A 22,631-nucleotide genomic window follows, 5' to 3' on the forward strand; every position below is an offset into this window, starting at 1 on the left:
CGCCTCCTCCTTCCCTGCGCACGCCGCCGACCGCCAGCCACCTCGCCTCCTCTCCTTCCAGGTATGCAGCCTCCACCTTCTCCTCCTCCCCCTCCCATCTCTCTCTGTCACCTCGCCAGGACGCCGGCAGGCAGCGCACGACCTCTGCCGCGCCCTCCCACCTCCCTCTTTGCCCATTGGAAACCTGACAGGGGGCCTACAGGGCCCCTGTCGTCCCCTTCTCTCTTGTGGGGGTTCGCCGGAGTGCCAGCAGGGGGGCCAATGGCCCCTGCGGCACCTCCTCACCCCTGTGGGTGATAGGGAAACCGACGGGAGGTCGGTTGCCCCCTGTCACCCCCGTCTCGAGCTCTCTCTCTGGCAGGGGTTAGCCCCCTGCCTCCTCTCAATCTCCGGTGAGCAGGGGCAATACCCCTGCCGTTTCCTGTTTTTTCGGCTGGCAGGGTCGATGCCCCTGTCGCCCTTTGTTTTGCTGGGCTGGCAGGGGCTCGCCCCTGCCGCCTCTTGGCTTCTGGGAGGGCAGGGGATATCCCCCCTGTTGCCTCTTGTTTATCGGCACGCAGGGGGCTTGTCACCCCTGCGGCTCCGTGGTTTTGTCAGGCAGGGGTCGAGGCCCCTGCCATTTGTTTGGTTCTGCAGGCAGGGGCCGAGGCCCTTGCTGTCCCTTGATTCGTCAGGCAGGGGCTGGGGCCCCTGCGATTCCCTAGTTTTGTCAGGCAGGGGCCAAGGCCCCTGCCATATCATGTTCTTCAGGCAAGGGGGCCGAGGCCCCTGCCGTTCTCTGTTCTGCGGGGTAGGGGTCGATACCCCTGCCCTTCATTATTCTGTCTGGCAGGGGCCGAAACCCCTGCCATTCTGAGCTGGCACGCAGGGACCAGTGTCCCTGCCACTTGTTACCTTCGTGAGGCAGGGGTCGAGGCCCCTGTCAGCTGTTTTGTCAGGTAGGGGCCGATGCCCCTGCCATGCGTGACCTTGTTTGGCAGGGGCAGAGGCCCCTGCCCTTCGCTTGCTCGTCAGGCAGGGGCCGAAGCCCCTGCCCTTCGCTTGCTCGTCAGGCAGGGGCCGAAGCCCCTGCTATTTTATTGTTCTGTCGGAAGGAGCCGAGGGCCCCTGCCGCCTTGCTGTTTTCGGCAGTGGCTCATCCCTGTCGCCTAAACCTACCCATGTCCTCATCGCACCATTAATTAGATTAGCTTAATTAAATGTTTCGCACTCTTGCAGATTTACGCAACAGGTCTCGATCGTGCTCTGCGGCTCAACCCTCATATTATCCTCACGCGTAGGCGTACGCAGTTGCACGACATCCCAAGGTAGGGTAAAGTCGCACAAAAGGGCAATTGATGAACGTATTTAAGTTGAAACAATTAAGATGCCCATGCTAGATATGCTTAGATTTATATTGCTTCTGCGTTACATATTTTCTTGACTGCATATTTTTGAGTCGATGTATGATTTTACTCTTTGAGTATTAATTTGCATATTTGCTTATGTGGTTGAAGGTGGTTTCGTACTTTTTGCAATACTTATGCCCTTAATTGCTTGCATATATGCTTGCCTGTTCGTTCCTATGGATCGATGTACAATTTCATTCTTCGATCATTATTTTGCATAAGTTGATTATGAGATGAGGTGTGGTTTCGTATTTCTTGAAATACATATGCCCTTGTTTGCTTGCATCCATTTTTGCCTGCACGTTTCCTTTGAGTGAGGTACGATTTTGTGTCTCGTGTATTACTTATGACCTTATGTGTTTGCCTGTCTAAGTGGTCAATGTATGGTTTTGGTACCTCGTGTATTACTTATGTGCTTTTCCCTCGATGTGCGGCATCGCAAGCCGAGAGCTGTTTGTCGTCATGTTATAACCTGCATATGTTGACACTTATGGTAAATATGTACCTACATAAATGTAGTCTTGTGCCCATCCTGATTTCACTTGTTTTCAAAACACTAGAAGTTGTGCTTGTACATTTCAGTTCTCTAAAAACGAGTTTCCTTCTGCGAACCTGGTGCTCTTCAAAATGCATAACTTTTGCAAAGTATGTTTAAGTCTCGCAGGATGGCGAAATCACGTTTGGCCCTCCCAAGTCCACACACTTGGGAGAAATGTTTTATAACCTTGATTCAAGTTGCGGCTCAATTCGAATAACCCCGATTAGGGGCATAAGCATATGAATGAGTGGGGTTCTGTTGAAGGACCCATTCTTTATGTATCAATCTAGTGTCACATGTCGATACCAAGATAAATTTTGAATGTAAGATTGATAGTGTTGTGTCTTGTGTGAATGACTTAATGTGGCATTATAGCTTTTAAGGATTAATCGTGCCAAATGAGCACTCCTATATTCTTTGAATGGTTATGAAGTTGGGTGTTGGGTATTCCGTTTGAGAAACCACAGACCTCCCTTGTTCAATATAGCGTACTTTTAGACATGCACAACATGTTAAGTACTTTGTTGATCGGACGAGAGATCCGAGATGACCTTGCGTCATGAAATATGAAAAATGTTGTTGAAGTGAATTCAAAACTTATCTTGCCAGGCTGTGTTGTATTAATTCTTTTGCAGATAATATCTGTTGGGGTTTCTTTTGTGGAACCATATCCCTTTCATCGTAGTCGTACTTATGACATGTACGACCGTACTTTTTGACAAGTATGTCTTCTTACGTTGCGATGATTGGATGAGTAGGTTGTGGCAACCTCGATGAGTGCAAATAACAAAATGTTATGATCACCTAAATAAGTGATGTTTTCGCCTTCACCGGCAAGATACTCGAGTGGGTCGAAAGACTAGAGTATGTAGAATGGGTCTTCAGTTAACTACCCCTGATATACTCATTCGAATCGCTGACTCCTGGCAGGAGAGAGGACAAGAAGGTACAAAACTTCGATGGACAGGCCATTAATGGCAGTTACGAGCAAAAGACTCGGCTTCCCCAGTCATCGGAGTTAGGGGAATGGGACTACCATAATTATCCTAGGTGGTAGCTCTCCATGTTTGGGATGCATCCATTGTTTATGCTGCTTTGGGGATTTCTCTCTTGGTCACCGACCGTCCCCTTAGGTGCGGACTCAGTCAGCTATCCGGGTTATCATAAAATACATAGCATAATAAACCCCCGGATCAGTCTAGGCTGTTTCTAGAGTCGTGCCTTGTGCGTACCCGCTTGGCCAGTTAATATCGAAACATAAGTTAAACCTGATCGCAATGTGTTCAGTTATGCACGTATGAAAGTTATAGGGTACAACAGGTTCAATACTTATGGAATTGTGTGTGTGGTTGATGAAGCATTGTATTTTGTTAGTTAACTTCCTTGTGCAGTGCTTTGCTTGTAATAGTTAGCCTACTGGTGCTAGTAAAATGCTTGTAATAATTTTAACATTGTGTTCATGATAGTTGCTCTGTGAATCTGTTGAAATTAAATTGCTATATAATTGCCTGTCTATTTGACATATTAAATTATTCTGCTTAATTATGTTCAATATTGTCATGTCTGTGCACCTACCAGTTTTTAGTGAAACTGACCCATTTTATGGGTAGGTTTTGGATAGGTAATACAGTCTGCGATGGCACGATGGCGTGATGAGAGCAAGATAGAGCTTTTTCCCTGACGTTTCGCTCCTGAGGACATGTTGGTAAATTTGGTATGAAGGGTATTCCAAAATTTCTCTTTTATTAAACCGTGAGTTAATAAAACTGTTTTAGTAAGCTTCTTCTTGGTTTCAACAAACGAATTCTCAATTATTGAAACTCTGTTTTTAAACCATTTGACTTCAATGGTTGTGCGGGATTTGACAAAAAGGAAAGTTTACGCTGTAATGTGCTCAAGATCCATTGACTTGTGGTTTTAAAAATATCATTTTCCGCTGAAGTATTATTTAAACTCTGATTATTGTATGATTTCAAAGCTTTCTAAACTTTTCTAAAAAGTTACAAGTCCTGGATTTTTGGGGCGTTACACATCTTCTTCAAATCAGCTCCCTATATATGACTCACACGACACGACTTTTGGTTTGATTTGTGGAGTAAAAGTGAGATGCCCCAATTTAGGTGATGTTTAAAACCTGAGAAAGAAGGACTTTGCCTTCTCAAAATCAGATGAGAAGATAGGTTCAAAGTAGCTTTATAATGGGAAAAACTAGCTTCTATTCCAAGAAATTAAAAACAATATGGTTGATTTGGTATGACCCATATTTTTTAATATGGAAGAGTGAATCATAGTATATATCTCTACCATGCCATGACAGTCATGCCATTTCATATGACATGATAAGAATTTAACATTGTTGGCTTCCTTGGTACTGAAAGCATGATTAAAGGAGTTTTAGGAATGATGATGTAGAATTTCGATTATGGATATGGATCTATCTATATCTTTGCGTGTGTGTGTATAACGCCCCAAAATCCAGGACTTATAACTTTTAGGAAAAATTTGAAAAGCCTTGTAATCCTTTCTTTTTCAGAGTTTTAAAATAGCAGTTCAGCGGAAAATGGTATTTAAAATAACAAGCCGACAAACCTTGGGTGCATTACGGCGAACTTTCCTTTACACAACGAATTTGCATCTCCGTACAAACATTAAAACCATAAAGATTCAAAAAACGACGTTTTTGATAATTTAGAGTTAATACAAAAGCAGAATTTCCTGAGAAAACCCTTATACAAAATTTACTAAAGGGACATGTTTCAGGAACAAAATGCAAAAAAAAAAGGATCTTGATGTCATCTCATCATTGCGCCATCGCTTGCCATTCCGACCTAGTGATCACCTGTACCCATGAAACGGGTCAGATTGATGAAAATCTGATAGGTGCATAGATATAACAATTTAGAACAAAACTAAAACATGTGTTGTTCCATTCGTGATATGCAATTTAACATAACTAAAATGAACATGATAATTTTGTTTCGATATTAACTGTCCTGAGGGTAGGCACATGAGAAACGTAGAAACAACTGAGACTGCCCGGAGGTTTGTTATTCTATGTATCTTGATACTCTGAATTGCTAGCTGAGTTCGTTTCAAAGGGTACGACCAGTGATCGAGAGAGAATTCCCCATAGGCATTCGTGGCAAGAGATGCATTCAATTTCTGTAGAAGTCCATGGGACTACCACCCATGATAATTTTTGTTAGCCCCGTCCTCTAACTCCAATGATCGGAGACATAAAGTCAATTGCTACTCGAAGAACGTAGTTGTTAACAACCTGTCCATCAGAGTTTTTGTACCATCCCATCCTCTCTCTTGACAGAATCAAATAGATGAATGAATATGTTAGGTTCTATTTTAACTGACGACCCATTTTACATGCTCTAGTCTTTCAAACCAACTTGAGCATCTTGCCTATGAAGGCGATTATCACCATTTATGTGATTTTCATGTTATCATTGTGCATTTTCACTCTATGAGGTTACCATAAACCTCTCATCCAATCATCGTAATACTAACATGACTTGCATGTCTGATAATACTGTTGCAATATGAGAAACAGAAGCAGAAAGCAAGACACTTCTAAAATTTTAGGAAGCGGGAAGCGCATGATGACTTAGAAGCGAACCAGGAAATGTCTCAGAAGCGACTTATGAAGCGAAGAAGGAAGGGAGCCAGGATTCGAGTGGGAAGCGAAAATGTAATGATATATTTTCAATTTATCAAAAAATAAAATTTATGTTATCATTGACAAAATAAAACATGAGTATCTAAGACAATAAATAATACATGTTGCAATTATCTAACAAATGCATCATATTGCAACAAGCATTTAAAAAATAATACATCAAGAAAAAATCGTAATTCACATTCCTGTTGCAACCATTTAACAAATGCATGCAAACACTAACTAATGCATTAAGAAAACTAATAAATTTGATTAAAAGCATACATTTTTTCAACGAAAGAACCAAATGACTTGTTATTTGATGTTGTGATTCTTGTAAATCTTGTGATCTCTGTAACATAGAAAATGAGAAATCAATAAACTCAAAGATTACATAATACATAGAGATATGGTTAAATTTTTAAGCTATAAAGTTCTAAACTGTAAACTTAAAATTAGCATAATCCACTATTCACTTCATCATGCAAGCTTCAAAACAAAAGTACATATTAAGTCAACAAAATATTACAAGACCATGACAAAAAAAAGGTAGCATAAAAGTTTTTAAGTTTGACTACTCCAACTACATTATCAAAAGAATAATTAAGAATTCAAGAGTTCATTTCATTGTCAACAATCAATAATCTATCATCTCTCTCTTCCCCTTCAGGTCAACAATAAATCGAGAACTTTTTGAATCATCAAGTCCTTCTTGCCCTCCACGACCATGCCTTTTGTTTGTTCCTTCATTTCCTATAATGAATATGTTAAAAAATTAAAATGTTCAAAAACCTTAATCTAAAATATAAAAAATACATATATAGAATAAAGTAAAATAAAAAACACAAGATGCATATAACGCATACCTTGCCTAGGTTTCCTGCTAAAGAAACGATCAATCCACCCTTGGGGAACTGATGGTCGCTCTTGTACTATATCTGCACTAGTTCTACTAGCTATGTTGGATTGATTTGTTTTCTCTTTAACCTCATTTGTACGAATGCCTATCGGAGGCAATGAAGCTCTTGGTTGTGCATCTTTAGGTTTGAATTTGAAAATAGTGCTTGATTGTTGTACACTATCATTCAAATCTCTCCAACGCATGTCCTCTAATCTCAACGTATTTTCTTCTACAATAGGAAGTTCCAAATTGATATACCATTTTTTACTAGGTTCTTCTTTGTAGCGATTTTTACATTTTTTTATAACAAGAATACAAAATATGGATGCTAAGTTGCTAACAAATAATCAATGATAGATAAATATTTTATAATATAGCAAAAAAAAAATACAACACTTTAATTATACCTGTCAATCAAACGAAGATTGTAATGAATATACACCAAGGTATCAACACGATCTTCGTTGAGCCTATTTCTTTTAACATTGTGAATATAGATATAGGTGCTCAAGACTCTTTCTGTAGAATATGTGCTAATAGGTTGAGATAAAACCTTAATGGCTAATGCTCTCAACTCGGGCGTATCACCACCATAAAAATGCCACCAATTAAGGACCATCATTGTAGGATTCAATGCATCTATTTTTGCTGATTTTTTGGCTAAATCTTCTACTTCTTCATGCAAAAGCCACAAGTTGTGACCTATAAAGTATAGAGAGCTCTTCATTTTCAGCAGATATGACTTTAAGCGCGAGCATTGCACCATCGAAGATATCAGTCCTTTTTTGCAAAAAAAAATGTTTAACTATAACAAGAAAATGCAAATGAAATAATAAAATAATTAAATCATTAAAATTTAAACTTTATTAAATAGATAAAATATAATTTTTACTAGGAGAAACTCGCTCAACCCCTCCCGGTGTTGGGATCCTAAGATACTCTGACTTATAATATTTTGGAGTAAGCATGTGGGCTAGATTATGTAGAGGCATATTCATTCTATCCCATCTATTTGAGACAATCTTATGAATTTTTTTATACAAACTTGGTTGTCCTTTTAGATTGTCTTTAATTTCCCCCAACATATTGTCCATGCCTTCATACACTTCACCAATTATAGAGTCTTCCTGATCACAAAATTTAATCATCTTGTAGATGAGTTTTGCAATCAATAATGCTAAACGAACAAAATCTCAATATTCTTCATCATGAACAATTGTTTTATTTGTTATAACTATTTTTCTCATAGTCTCATCAGTGCATGATTGCTTTCACTCGCTTCATCTATTTGATATGATTTTAAGCCTCAAGCTCTTTCTTACATCAAGCAAGCGCTTCAAAGTAGTATAATGTGAAGCAAACCTTTTTTTTGCAATCTTTATTAGCTATAATTTTTCATTATTTCTAAAGATTGCTATTGCTTTCGAATGATTGGTGATATACTTCACAGTTTCTTTACTTTGTAAATATATCTCTCTAAACCAATGAAACTCATGTGCCAAATCCTTGAAGATTAAATTAAGTGTATACACAACACAAGGTGACAAAAAAATATACTTATACGTTTGTTTCAATTCTTCATCAGCTAACTTGCAATTTGCTGCATTGTCTGTAATCACTTGCATTACATCTGAAGGCCCCATAAGTTTAAATCACTTCTTCAGTAATATTTGCAGCTGATTGTTGCATATTAGAAAAGTCGCTCACATATAAGAGCATCGAGCCAAAACAATTTGATACAAGTATATTTATCGCGTGTTTGTTCTTTATATTTGTCCAACCGTTTGAGACAATGAAAACTCCAAACTCCTCCAACTTTTCTCAAAATTCACTTAACTCTATGTAAACACACTCTTTCTCACTGTCAAGCAATGTTGTTCGAGTTTTTTCATATGATGGAGGTTTATATCCAGACACTTTACTAACTGCAGATATCATCTCTTCCTAATACGGTGATCGAAGCACATTGAAATGTATATCATTTGCACAAAAAACCCTGATAATTTTATCATCTACATCGTCACTTTCTACCTTTTTAAAGGTATCGCGAATATTAACTGTGTTTTGGCTTCCACTAGAAGATGTAGTCACACTAATAGGCTTCGGTTTATCAATTCTTGATCTCTTCAACTCAAATGCACTTGATGAAACCTCTACTCGTCGAACTTGCCTCTTAATTTTGCTTGCCAATTCTGTATTTTTTTCAACTATAGGACAAAAGGCAATTCTAACACTTTGTCCCTTTTAAGCTCCCATAAGATGTACAAAAACTCGAGTATATGACCCATAATAAATATTTTTGCAGTGCCTACACATAAAAACCTAAGTTCCACCTTCCTTTCCTTGCTCACTCTTCTTTTGTTTCAATATATAGCGCCATAAGACTGTTGTTTTATGCATGCTAGGTGGTTCGTCATCTAGGTCATCTTCCTCATAGTAGTCATTCAAGTCATATTCTTCTTCATCTTCCTCATCAAAACAATTTTTTTTTGTCTTCAAACTGATATGGACCCTTTTCTTTTCTTGCATTGTCATTCCCAACACCACTAGATGATTCATGCTCCAAATTATAAAAAGAATCATCATCGTCATTATAATTGTCGTGATCGTAGTTTGTGATGGTCATTAGTGAAGTAAAGAAGAGGCAAATATACCTGTATCATAAAAGTATAGGAATAATTTTAGAACACTTTAAAAAAGCTATTATTAACTCCAAAGGATGGAGAGTGAAGAACACAAATCATTGCTCTCATAATTTACCAATTACTAAAACAAAAAAAACAAGCATCATTCAAGGAGGTGAAAGAACTATGATTCTATAATATACTATGATGAAGCAGACAAAATTAAAAAGAAAAAAGAAAAAAGAAAAAAAGAAAGTTCTTTCAAAAGTTTGCATTTATGAAAAAATGTTAAAGAAAGACAACATAGCAACAAAGAAAGACAAAATTCATATTGGCCGACTCTTTCTAACAATAATGATATTTATTTAAAATTTTAAACAACTAGCTGCAGCATACTATTTGCCCCCCTCTTCTGATAGAGTAAATGAGCCGAGCCTGGGTGTGCCCAAGTTTGGTATATCAAAGAATTCATGCTTAACAGGGATGATGAGCTCAATCAGTCTCAATTGGCGAATTTAAGCTCATAAATATACCAGAGAGAATTGTTCTCTTGCATAAATGACAAAAAGCTAACTCCTAATAATGAGATCCTCAGTATACAGTATATAGAATAATTAAAATGGGAAAAATATGCAAAATGGGACTTGCAATTTCAAGTCCACTAGCCTGCGCATTAAAAAACATGCATATTTTCAAAATTCAATCAGAACAATTATACCAGCATTCAATTAATTGTCTTAAGCAGGTTCCATCTTCTTTCACACTACACAAACCTGCCAACAATGAAAAACCGTCTGATGAAATGATTGGAAGAAGCAATTTTTTCTTCCTATGCTGCTAATTCTATTCTCTTCTCCTCTCCAATCTATTTTCGTTACATATATTGATTAAAGACAATTTCATATAAAAAGTTTTACCAGCCTAATAGTTTGATTGTGAAACCGAAGCATATTATTCAGATATATTAAACTAAATTTTGATTCTTCAAGTTTTACCATTGATTGGAACTATGTTTTTCCTTCTCAAATTTACTTGGTTGAATGTTGTACCTATTTTTCATCTAAGGATCCCCCTAATTAGTAGGCCTTTTCCCCCAAAAATCTCCACCTGACCCTCAATCATTTTCCTTTTCTTTTCCAAAATATTTGACCTTCTATTTTGCTTAATGAAAAGCTTTCAAAAAATATTCATAACAGAGACATGATACGAATAACTTCTGTTTTTTTTTATATTAATCCACCTTCTATTGTTTGCCGATTTTTTTTGTAATCCACTTTTTAGTGCAAAACCTTTTAAATTACATTTTCAGTATTTAATGATATTTTGCCTTTTCACGTGTTGCTAACAATGACCCACTTGTTTTTGCCATACTTTAGGAGTGCAACACTTAAATAATGCCCTCATTTTGAGAAGTTTTTGTCAATTTTTTTATTACCCTTTAATAATATGCTTAATCACATATCTAGATTTTTTTGGCAAGAGAAAATCCCACAATAATTTAAAAACTTTGTTTTTTTTCAATAATGTAAAGAAAAACTGTCATTTAAGATGACAAAGTTATTTAAAAATGAAAAAAACGTGCAAATATTTAAAAAAGTGATACATCAAAAGTAGGTCATCATGGCCTTTGAATTTCTGGTTATAAATTTGCAAAAAATTCAAAATGATGCCTACCTTTATGACTTGTAGTGCATTGCTAGCTGCTGCTGAAAGTATCATAATGTGTTGTCGGACTTTTACAAATCAGTCCATCACTATCTTTCTTTTTCTTGAAAGGCAATTTGGGGTTAGGCAGAACCCCAGTTATTCAAAGTACCAATGGGTTTTGAACCAACTTTCCACCACAAAGCGACGCCCACTGACAGCTCATACCAACCATGCGGAGCCACTGTTGGTACTTTTTTTAAGAGGCAAGATGGGGTTAGGCAGATCCCTACCAGTCATATAACTATACCATTAGGTTTTGAACCTGCAACGTCCCAACACAAGGTGACCTGCAGTAGCTGCTTCTACCAGACTAGCGGAGCCCTATCACTACTCTTTTACAACGAAAATAATATATACAGGGAACTGGTAAGGGAGAACAGAGCATGAGCGGTATTCCGTGGGAGATACATGAGATGGAGAGAGGAGAGTACATACCTGAATATCCTCATCGTCGGTCGGTGGAGGTTGCCGGACGTCGGTGAAGGCCGTCGGACGTCGGTGAAGGTCATCGGATTTTGGATTGTACCGATTGGTTGCCAGAGAGAGGAGAGAGAGAGGAGGAGACTCAGATTTAGCTGCAGCGTGATAAAAAAACCTTGATGCCCTTTCAAGTTTTGATTTTCACAGGTTTTTCAAAATTTTTATTTTGCCCTTATTAAAAAAACTCATTCTTTTAATTTTTTTGGGAAAAAAGGTTTAAAACAAGGGTAAACTTGTAAATTGCCCCTTCGTACCCCTTTAAAGGGGTGCACATACCCCTTTAATGTGGTATGCGCTTCCTGATATAAGCGTGCACTTTTCCGTGCGTTTCGGAAGTGCTACGTTTCGCGCTTCCGAAGCGCACTTTCCCTACTGTATAGGCATTTTCGGTAACTCTGGTTACAATGAAAGATGTATCAGTTCCTCAGAAAGAAACCCCAACTTTGTTTAGAAAATTTCATCGTCTCGTGCTCTAGGTTGGGGATGTCCGAGTCATTTTTGGATATCAAACAAAAGACCGTATGTACCTCTTAGGGCTACGCAGGGTTGAGAGAATGACTTGGTTGCAAATAAACAATCATCAGATATTCGTTTTCGCTTTTTGAAACAACGAATATTACAAACATTGGAACCTCACATGAAATTTTCTTTTTCTTTAAAGACTTGGCGAGCATGCACAATTCTACATCTTTAAATGCAAGTATAATGCAAGGTAGGCAGAAGTACGCAAAATTGCGTACCTTACAAAGTCATATATATGTATATATCATACATATATATCAAAGCATAAGCCTCTACACATTACAGCGCGACAATAATGTAAATGACATAAAGCAAGACTCGATATGAGAAACCACACATCGAGCTAAATAAACTGCATAAGCGATGTACGATGTACGCAACCGTACATCGGCTAAATAAATTGCGTAAGCTTGTGCACGTAACAACGCAGTGACAAAGTAAATGACATAAAGTGAGATTCGATGTGTGAAACCACACATTGAGCTAAATAAACTGCGTAAGCGATACACGATGTATGCAACTGTATATCGGCTAAATAAATTGCGTAAATAGTAGTCTGTGCACGTTACAACGTGGCGGCAAAGTAAATGATATAAAGAAAGACTCGATGTGCGAAACCATACATCGAGCTAAATAAACTGCGTAAGCGATGCATAATGTACGCAACCGTACATCGACTAAATAAATTGCGTAAGCAGTAGCCTGTGCACCTATGTCACATGGGTGTTGGGGGTGCAGCACTTTCAAAAAACTTGGATGCGGAGGTGGGGGAGTGCGGCAAAAATATAAAAAATTATATATATATATATATATATATATATATATATATATATATAAAGTCTAAAAGTTGGACATAAATGACCCTAGGTGCGTTGACTGCACCCAGGTTCAGGTTGACTGCATCAGGTGCGGGTGCGACACCTAGTTGGAGAGTCCCTGTGACATAGCTGTGCATGTTACAACACGACTGCAAAGTAAATAACATAAATTTAAATAAACAAAAATACGCAAAATTGTGTCTTTGAGTTAAAAGAATATCTCTATCTATCTATCTATCTATCTATCTCTCTCTCTCTCTCTCTCTATATATATATATATATATATATATATGCTCGAAGTGTTCTGCCATTGTCCTTGTATGCAACTTTTCCCTAATTCGGAGATGGTCAGATTTATTGACGATTCTGAGCGTAGGTTATCAAGGGCTCGTGCCTTGGTGCACGTGTCGCGTCCGCTGAAACAAGTTTTAATTTAATAAATTAAGCGATGCTCATGTTGCAGGGGTCAAACCCAAACCCAGCTCGAGCTGACCGGACTGAGCCGAGATTGGTACAAGAGGTGCAACAGGGGATGGCCCTGTCGAGGCTCATCTCGGCTGAGCGGGGTGCGATAGGGGTTGGTCCTGTCGGGACTCAGCTTGGCTGAGCGGGGAGGGGGAGTAGGAGGGGCATCACTCTTGCCTACTAACAGGGAAAAGGAGGGGGCAGGAAGGGCGTCGCCCCTGCCTGCTAACAGGGAAGAGGAAGGGCAGAAGGGGTGTCGCCCCTGCCTGCCAACCGAGAAGAGGAAAAACAGAGAGATGAGAGAGAAGAGGGCAGGAGGGGTGACACCCCTCCTCTGCCTCGTTTTAAACAGGGAGACAGGAGAGGAGGAGGCAGGAGGGGCGGCGCCCCTCCTCTGCTGAGCTAAGGGAGGGGCGACACCTCTCCTCTGCTGAGAAAGGGCAGCAGGGAGGGGCGATACCCCTCCTTTGCTGAGCTAATAGGGAAAGAGAGAGAGAATAGGGAGGGGCGACACCCCTTCTCTACTGAAAAAGGGGAAAGAGAAAGCAGGGAGGGGCAACGCCCCTCCTCTGCTGAGCTAACAGGGAAAGAGAGAGAGAGAGCAGGGAGGCGGGAGACGTACCTGGTGAGGGGGGGTCGGCTGCTCCCGGCGAAGGTGGCTCTGGCTCCAGCGAAGGGAGAGTGAGAGAGAGCGAGAGACGGGAGAGTAAAGGGGGGTTTAAATAGCCCACGCAAGGCGTGGGCTGGGAACCGGATCCGGTTGGATCCAACATCCGATATATATATATATATATATTAAAAATCTCGGGTCTTACAGATGTGAGAAATCAGATGTGGGAGTCACCTTACTATCGTAGCAAGAGATAGAGAGAGAGGTAAGAGGGAAGAGAGAAAAAAATGTTGGGCGGCAATGATGTCTTATGAGTCCCCTTTCCATTGATATTTATATGTTGTACGAGTGGTACAATACAGTACAATAGTACAATACAGTACAGCATGCTGTACAATACAGTACAGTAGTACAATACAGTACAGTATGCTGTACAAGTGGTACAATACAGTACAAAAATATATTCATTTACATATACATATTTAACAACAGAGAGTGTGTGTGTGTGTGGCACAATACTGGTGAATTTGACATGATATACTATGTGGTGTGATTGCACCCTACTGTTTCTCATCTATGTTGACTCCAGTAGTTGGTGTTTTATATTTTCCTAGTAGATTCTCTGCTAATATCTTTCCTGTGGTGGAAAAAGTGGAGAATACTCTTTTGGATGGGCATCTCCAAACATAGATGTGTTTTAGGCCTAGTTTTGGCCACCATTGACTTGCTTCATGCCATAACTAGCTTGCCCAAAAAATCTATGATGAAAAATGCTCTTATTCATACATTCAAATATAAATGGATAACTCAGTTCTATGGCTAGTGCTACCAATCAACGTCACCCTACTAGCCAACATCATTCCAGCCAAACCAGTGCCAGGAAAAACTACTCTCTCTCTCTCTCTCAAAAACACATACCCACACAACCACACAGGCACATCTATGTGTGTTTGGATACATTCACACATGCATGCATATGTTATGTACATATGCAGGTCAGTGCCTTAAAATGTGCCTTGTATGCTTGCAGCATTTAGACATGCATATTTTGATCCCTTGTCATTTAATTTTCAGATTCTTGCAAGTTTCTTTCCACCAATTTTTAGAGGAGCAGAAGAACGGCTGGTCCTTCTCCTTAAAGATGATAATGAAGCAATTAAGGAAGGCCTTGTGCACATTCTTGCAAAGGCTGGCGGAGCTATCAGAGACCAACTTCCAATTCTAGCCAGGTACCACCATCTCATAAGGTTGGGTCTCTTCACTTAAATATGAGTTTGATATATTTGGTTTTATTGCAGCTCAGTAGACCTTTTTTTAGAGAGACTATGTTTAGAAGGTACAAGGAAGCAAGCAAAATATTCTGTGCAAGCTCTTGCTGCAGTAACAATTGATGATGGCCTTAAGTCACTTTCACTGCTTTATAAGGTTTGCCTACCATTAATTCTTAATCAAGTAGTGTACACGTTCCTCTGAAGTTGCATTTAAGTTTCAGCTGCAAGCGAATGGTTAGATTATGATGATCTAGGTTCTTACATGGGTGGTGTTTCTTACTGGAAGTTCAGCACCTGGTGGATATGCTAGAGAAAAGAACACACCTTCCTGCGATATTACAATCTTTGGGTTGTATTGCGCAAATTGCCATGCCAATATTTGAAACCAGGGAGGAGGAAATTGTTGGGTTTATATCAGACCAAATTATGGATGGAAGTGTATGCACACATAAACTGAATCTTGCATGTGATATTATAATATTTTCTTGATTTCTATCCGGACTTTTTTTTTCAGTCTAAGTATGTTGCTTACCTTTTATCAGATTGTAGAGAATATTTCTAATACAGATTGGGATGAAAGAAGTGAACAATGCTTGCTGAAGGTCAGTCTGATTCTGGGAAGTCTTTACTTTGTTTGTGACTTGTAGGCTGTAACTGTTACAGTTTATGGGAAATTGCTATAAGATATTCTGCATTACATGCTAGCCCTTGCATTTTTTCACTGTTTATAACTCTGCAGCATGAAAAATATTTGTGGATAACTGCAGATATTTGCTATTAAGACCTTGGTAAAGAGCTACTTGCCTGTAAAGGATGCTCATCTACGTAGCGGAATTGAAAACCTTTTGGAAATGCTTAAAGGTCTTCTTTCTTTCGGGGAGGTATCACAGGGTGTAGAATCAAGGTAGACCAGCTCCTAATGTTACTTTTCAAATCTGATTCAAATAATATAGGTTTTCCTTTATGCCTACCACACATTTTTATATGTTATGCAAGTTAGAAAGTTTACCATTTGTTATTTTATCCTATCAGCACTGTTGATAAAGCCCATCTGAGACTTGCTTCAGCAAAATCAATTCTGCGATTGTCAAAGGTCTGGGACCATAAAATACCGATCGATGTATTTCATTTGACTGTAAGAATCTCACAGGTGCGTACATCCTATTTGAGGTTTTCTACTACTATGTATGGGAATTTGAGGACATTCTGTTTGTTGAACAAGCTGAATGCAGTTGAGATGCTGCTGCCTCATCTGATATTTGTTCTTGTTACATAAAGCAGTTACATCAAATTTGGTTTCAAGGTCTTACTTTATAGCTATTTGGATGGTGGCCTTAATCTTATCATAACTTGCAGGATGTCTACCCACAAGTTAGGAAGCCCTTCCTTTATAAAGTGCACCAGTATGCAAAAGATCGGCTTGTGGATGCCAAGTATGCAATTGCCCTTCCACTGGGCTTAGATGGAATGACTGAACATGAACACAAAAAGGTCAATATACTTTTAGATTTGTTTTCAAAAGCTTTTGGTGCCTATCAATCTTTTGTCATGCATGTGTGAAGGCTAATGTCTTTAATCTTTTCTTTACTCTACAGTACAGGCATTGTCTAGTTGAAATTATTGAGATGCTTTACCGTGAAGCGAAGTCACGACAGCTTTATTTACCATCTGGCCTGAATCTACCATCAGATTATCCAGAATATATTCTTGCATATTTTATCCATGCTCTTGCACATGATGATGCATTCCCCAACATTGATGAATGTCCAAGTGCTGAAGCGTTTGTGCCAATTTATCAGTATGATTAATTCTTCTACCTCTGGTGAAATGCAGTATTTACTTCTACCTCATTTTAGTTTGTTGTAGTTGTCTTGAATCAGTCTTTCTATTGGAACTAGATTAGTTATCGGAGAGTGAACATGAATATGCAAATGTTAAGAATGTCTCCATTAGGGGCAGAACTGTCTTCATACTTTTTCTATTTTCTTTATTTTCCTTTTTCTATTTTCTGTTGTCTTTTATAGGTATTGTCAATGGCATTATTGCCCTTGACAATATGACCCTTTGGACAAAAAAATTCACGAGAAAATGGTCCCGGGGCAGGCAAGCAACAGACTGTTCACGACCAGTTTCAGAGACATTATGGATTGAATCTGCGACTGGTCCAAACACGAAAGTTTTAGACAAATTAGTTATCTTTTCAACGAAATAAAAATCAAAATTTTTGGATTTTGGATGGTCCAGTTATGATTTAATCAATGAGGCGGACTGACTAAGGACAAAACAGTCACCTGAGTGGCTGTCCTTCCTGTTCCGGGCCGTTTTCAACAACGATAACTCCCGAAACAGGGAATCACCAGAACACGAAGATTGATGGAAAAGTTGATAACTTTTCGACGAAACAAACCATGAAATTTTTCAATCACAAACAAGAGAGTTATGCCTAAAATACCACAGGCGGGTCAGGTTAGGCCCGAACTCTGAAAAACAAGCACACATAAAACTGAAGCATAAGTTAAAGTTTGTTTTCAGAAACAAAGATGATCGAATTATATGATGGTCAAAACATAAAAGTTGTTGAGCTATTCGACAGGTTTCCAACGAGTCCAGGAACTCTGTAAACTGACCAATATCAATGGAGATATGATCCGTTTATTGAGACTTGGTTGGAAGAAAATCCAAACCGAGAACAAACACAACCTTAAACAAACCAAAATTTAATTTATTTGGTTTTAGTTAGATGTTTAATTTCAACCTGTAGAGAAAACACTTCTAATCCAGTTCTCCAATGAAACTAATCCCTTCCTCCTTAAACCCAACTTCGGTTAGATCATCTACTAAACATGTGCTAATATTTTGAACAACTTTTACAAAATGAGCTTTCAAAAAACACCAATCAAATCCAACATTTTTATAAATCAACAATCTAGCAATTTGAAACAAAACTACCGTTCACAATTGTTCAAACACAAGATCAACAACACATAAGTTTCTAGCCAAACCGACGAAGGAGGAGTTAGCCAAACAACAACACAAACAATGATCCACAAGTTACAAGGAATGAGATATAGCCTTCCAATGGTTACCAATCTCGAACCAACAAACTTCTCACGACCATCAGGATCACAAACACGATCTTGTCAATCTCACGTAAGCAATAATGGAAATTTGCTCCAGCAATGATGCTCCACCAAAATGGCAGCCACCAACAAGTTCAAACATGAGCAAGTTCAAGCAAAAACACCGTAGGTCGGCTAGGGTTTTCTTCACACAAACCCTAATTAGGGTTCCTCCAAAGTGGTCAACCTTCCCAAGGGTACTCTCTCAATTTCCTTTATTCTTTCTTTTTCAGAATTTTTTTCAAAAAAGCCAAAAGACCTCCACATTTTTTGCTGGAAAAGTTTTATATGTGGGAGACGATGTAGAATGATCTCTCATTGGGCTTTTGGGAGGTCACCTTGGTAGAGACCAATGAGAGAACAGGATTTGAATCATCTTGTCTCATTGTACTTCAATCTTAACCAATGAAAGCCACCAACATTGATAAGAGGTTTAAAGTGGGTGGCACCTCAAGAGGCCACCAATGGGAGGATGGTGAGGTGGCTGAAATTTGAATGGACCCTTAAGTGACCACCTCACACTTTGGCCAATGACACTTTAAAAGAACTGGCCAATCGAAGGGCTCCAACTTAGATGGATTGGACCTCCAAAATTCAAGACAAAATTGAATTCAATATCCGGATCCATAGCTGGAACAAAATAAAAAATTATTATTTTGCCCCTTACACCCTCTAGTGCCACAAATAGATCCTAATGGGCACTAGACCTAGAATCCAACACCTAAAACAGATAAAACAAAAAAATACAAATGTTTTTAACATTGTTCCAAAAATCACAAGAATGGAACCAATATTACAAAATGAATTTTCTGAGATGGACGAAACAAAATTCTCATAAAATTAAATGACATGAAATGACCAAAATACCCCTCAATCCCAAATGGACCAAAAAATGAGCGATTTTGACATGGGGTTATGGGTCTTACAATCCAGATTGGGTCTTCTGCTCCTCACTAATATCCGGATGCTCTGCATCATATACATTTTAAAATGTATAGGAAGCGGGAAGCGAAAAAAAAATCAATATAAGAATTGAATGAGAATCAAAATGAAATCTTGTCTCTTGTATGAACCCTATTGGGTTGTGCTTTGTGAGATCACTTCCATTTCATTACAGTGTACCCATCTGTAATTCCTAAACTCTCACATATCTCACTGCCATATACTTCTGCAATAGTAGGTTGTGATAAAATGTCATGCACCTTAAACAGCAATCTTGAACAGGTCTTACAAGCATGTTTGGTTTCAGTCATGGAGTAGCTTTCTCATAGTTTGTGATGGTTGCAACTATGTTTGAGTGACTCCGCACTAAATGTGTCTTTGGTGGGCAGCTTAGCTCCCACATGACCAGGATGAAGTTCATATTAGAGTTCCTGCCACATGCTTCAATACAAAGGTCCCTTTGCAGTTTAACTGCTCTGTTACTGCACTAAATCTGAGTACCACATTATATGTTTCCAGTTCAGTAGTCATGCATGCATGGAATATTAATTAGTAATTTTACAAAATGTGAGTTTGGTGAGTTGTATCATGGTGGTCATTGCCTTTTTTTTGGTTGCTCTTTTCAAGTGGAAGTTTTTTTACCTTAACAAAGAAATTCAAATTCAATGCATGGAAATGAACTAGCATTGCAAGAACTCTCTGTTAGACAGGGCAGATATCGTGCATTTGTATTTGTATCTAAGTTTGGATCCGGATCCAAACTACTTTTGTGTAACATGTCCAGCCAATATTGGGGCATACTTGTAAATACCTGTAACCTATTAGGGTTACTTGTAAAGTACATTGTATTAGGTTTTGTTATATAAATTAAAAGGTAGAGATCACGATTTTTCCATAAGGGAAAATCGTGAATAGTTGCAGCCCCATTCTCTTTCTTCTCTACAGTTTCCTGATCGTTGATTCTGGAGAAAACTTTCATGGTATCAGAGCGAGTCTGATCCGAAGGTTGAAATTCTTTCCAACAGGTGTGTCCCTAAGAGATCTTATTCCCTTTTCTGTCTCCCCTCTAACCTTTTGCTGTTCTACGTTTTTCATTCTGTTCTTCATCTTCAATATTCTGTTTTCAAGTATTTCTTGCTCTCTAGATTCTCGTTCTTATTAATCTTTTCTTTCTGACCTAATATACAAATCAGATCAGCCATCTGGTTTGCGTCAAATCAGGTTCAGATCTTTCCCCTCTTTTTGAAATCAGTTTCACGACAGCCCTTCTATTCCAAATCAGTTTCGTGACATCTTTGGTATCAGATTTGCGTCAAACTGATTTGGGTCGAGTTATTTTTCACACAAATCAGTTTCACGACAAACCCAAACCAGTTTCACGATATTTCTTTTCAGTTTTGCGTTAAATTCATTCTCGTTGTTCATCGGATCTGTGTGATAGATCTGACACCTCATGGTATTTCCCAGATCGATGCATTAAATCTGACTATTGGTTAGAGTCAGTCTGCAGACTTGGTTTCACCTGTTCTTCTCTGTTTTCATTATTGTTGTGTGCAATCTAAAAAAAAAAATATATAATCTTCATTTTGGTCACTTCTTTGAATGCAATCAAAATAGATCTGTGTATCAGACCTAACTTTTCTCATTCACGTTGAATATTCAAGCTCTCTCCTAAAAAAAAAAGGATGAGACTTATTTGTTGCATCTTGGTCTGAGACCATTTTACATACTGATTGCACACGTCAAAAAAAAACAAATTTTTTTAAAGTCATGGATTCTTCTTCCCATTCATTTCTCTCATCTAATTTCCTTGGTCAACTCATTTCTGAAAAGCTTACCAATTCCAATTTTTTGATTTGGAAAAGACAAATTCTTCCATTCATTAAAAGCCAAGGTCTCTCTGGACATTTAAATGGATCAATCTCAGCTCCTCCAGAATTTGTTATACAAGAAACTAAGAATGGAAATGAAGCTGATTTTATACAACAAATTCCAAATCCCCAATACGAGATTTGGATGAAGCGTGATCAAGCTGCAATTGCCTTTATTATTTCTACTATCTCTCAAGAAGTATTGGTGGGAATTCCAGACGAGTGTTCAGCAAAGGAATTGTGGGACAGGCTGGTCAAGACATACTCTCAGATATCAGAGGCTAGAATTTCTTTTCTTCAGCGTGAATTTCAACTCTTGACTAAGGGCTCCATGTCCGTCATGGAGTACTTGAACAAAGTTAAGAGTATCAGTGATCAACTAGCAGTTGTAGGGTATGAAGTGACAGATAAAGACAAAGTCAGGCAAACCTTGAATGGCTTGGGACCGGAATTTCATGTTCTTTTGACTTCATTGCTATGTCTACCCGACTTACCGTCATTTGAGGACTTGCAAGCAAAACTACTTCAATATGAGATGACTTTGAAGGGGATGTCACATGAGACTGATGGACAGGTTCTTGCTGCTGGGATTTCTTTTGGTCAGTGATGTGGGGATAATAATTTTGGAGGTGGCAGAGGATGAGGTACTCCAGGGGGGCGTGGGTTACTCCCTACTCCTAATGTTACATCAATTTATAATGTAAAAAATGTACCCACATGTTATCTCTGTAACAAGCGAGGTCACATCAAAGCCAATTGTTGGCACAATCCGCAGAACAAAGGAAAGTTCCAAAAGGGTGAGAGCTCGTCAGGACGAAAAGAGAACTCTTCAAAGTTTGGTGGGGATGTGAAAGAGATTTTCTTGGCCACGTTGTCTGATCTTGATCTGAAGCGTGATGATAAAGGAGTGTGGTACATTGATTCAGGGGCAACTACTCATGTCACAGGTAATGCAGGTAAATTCTCTAATTTAATTCCTTATTTTGGAAAAAGTAATATTGTCACTGGAGATGGGTCACACCATCCCATCACTCACATTGGAAATGTTTCTATTCCCTTGTGTAAATCCCCACTTCATCTTTCCAATGTCCTGCATGCTCCAGATATTAAGAAAAATATAGTTTCCGTTTCTAAGCTTGTTGATCATACTAATTCTTCCGTTGAATTTACTCTGTCTTTTGTTTATGTCAAGGATCTACAAACGAAGAAGACGTTCGCTTGAGGGGAACGCCGGGGAAATATGTATGTCTTCTAGGAGGATCCTTCTACTTGTGTCCGACCTACCTTGAAGTCTCCTCAATCTATGCCGTCAAAGAGTATTCGTGTGTTTAGTTTGCAATCTTCAAATAAATGTAATAAGCCTGATTTTTGGCATTCTCGTATTGGTCATTGTGGTCGAGTCTTTGTTAAACGACTGATATCTAATAGACTTATTCCTGAATCTAGCTTGATTCCTAGATCAGATGATAAAATATGTTCCAGTTGTCAACTGTGTAAGAGTCATGTTCTTCCTTTCCATTCAATAAATGAGAGAGCTTCAAGGCCTTTTGAAATCGTCTGTTCTGATGTGTGGGGACCGGCCCCTGATTCCTCTAATTTTGGCAGCAAATACTATGTTATTTTCATCGATAATTTCTCTCGTTTCACCTGGATATACTTTATGAAGAATAAATCGGAAGTCTTCTCTATTTTCCATTGTTTTCATGCG

At 38.7% G+C, this 22,631-nt stretch overlaps 1 protein-coding gene across 2 annotated transcripts in view; it reads left to right on the forward strand.

Moving 5' to 3' along the window:
- LOC149837536 (sister chromatid cohesion protein PDS5 homolog A-like) overlaps nt 1-22,631 on the forward strand; it is a 106,887-nt gene that overhangs the window by 64,257 nt on the left and 19,999 nt on the right. For both annotated transcript variants that reach the window (XM_090006104.1, XM_090006105.1), the window contains exons 13-20: nt 14,795-14,949; nt 15,019-15,145; nt 15,283-15,429; nt 15,534-15,593; nt 15,759-15,895; nt 16,024-16,141; nt 16,348-16,482; nt 16,587-16,789. In XM_090006104.1, coding sequence (XP_089862230.1) covers nt 14,795-14,949; nt 15,019-15,145; nt 15,283-15,429; nt 15,534-15,593; nt 15,759-15,895; nt 16,024-16,141; nt 16,348-16,482; nt 16,587-16,789 — 1,082 coding nt within the window. The remainder of the gene's footprint in view (nt 1-14,794; nt 14,950-15,018; nt 15,146-15,282; nt 15,430-15,533; nt 15,594-15,758; nt 15,896-16,023; nt 16,142-16,347; nt 16,483-16,586; nt 16,790-22,631) is intronic.

This window comes from Nuphar pumila, chromosome 5 (genome assembly GCF_984573655.1).
Source record: "Nuphar pumila chromosome 5, dmNupPumi1.hap1.1, whole genome shotgun sequence".
NCBI lineage: Eukaryota > Viridiplantae > Streptophyta > Magnoliopsida > Nymphaeales > Nymphaeaceae > Nuphar > Nuphar pumila.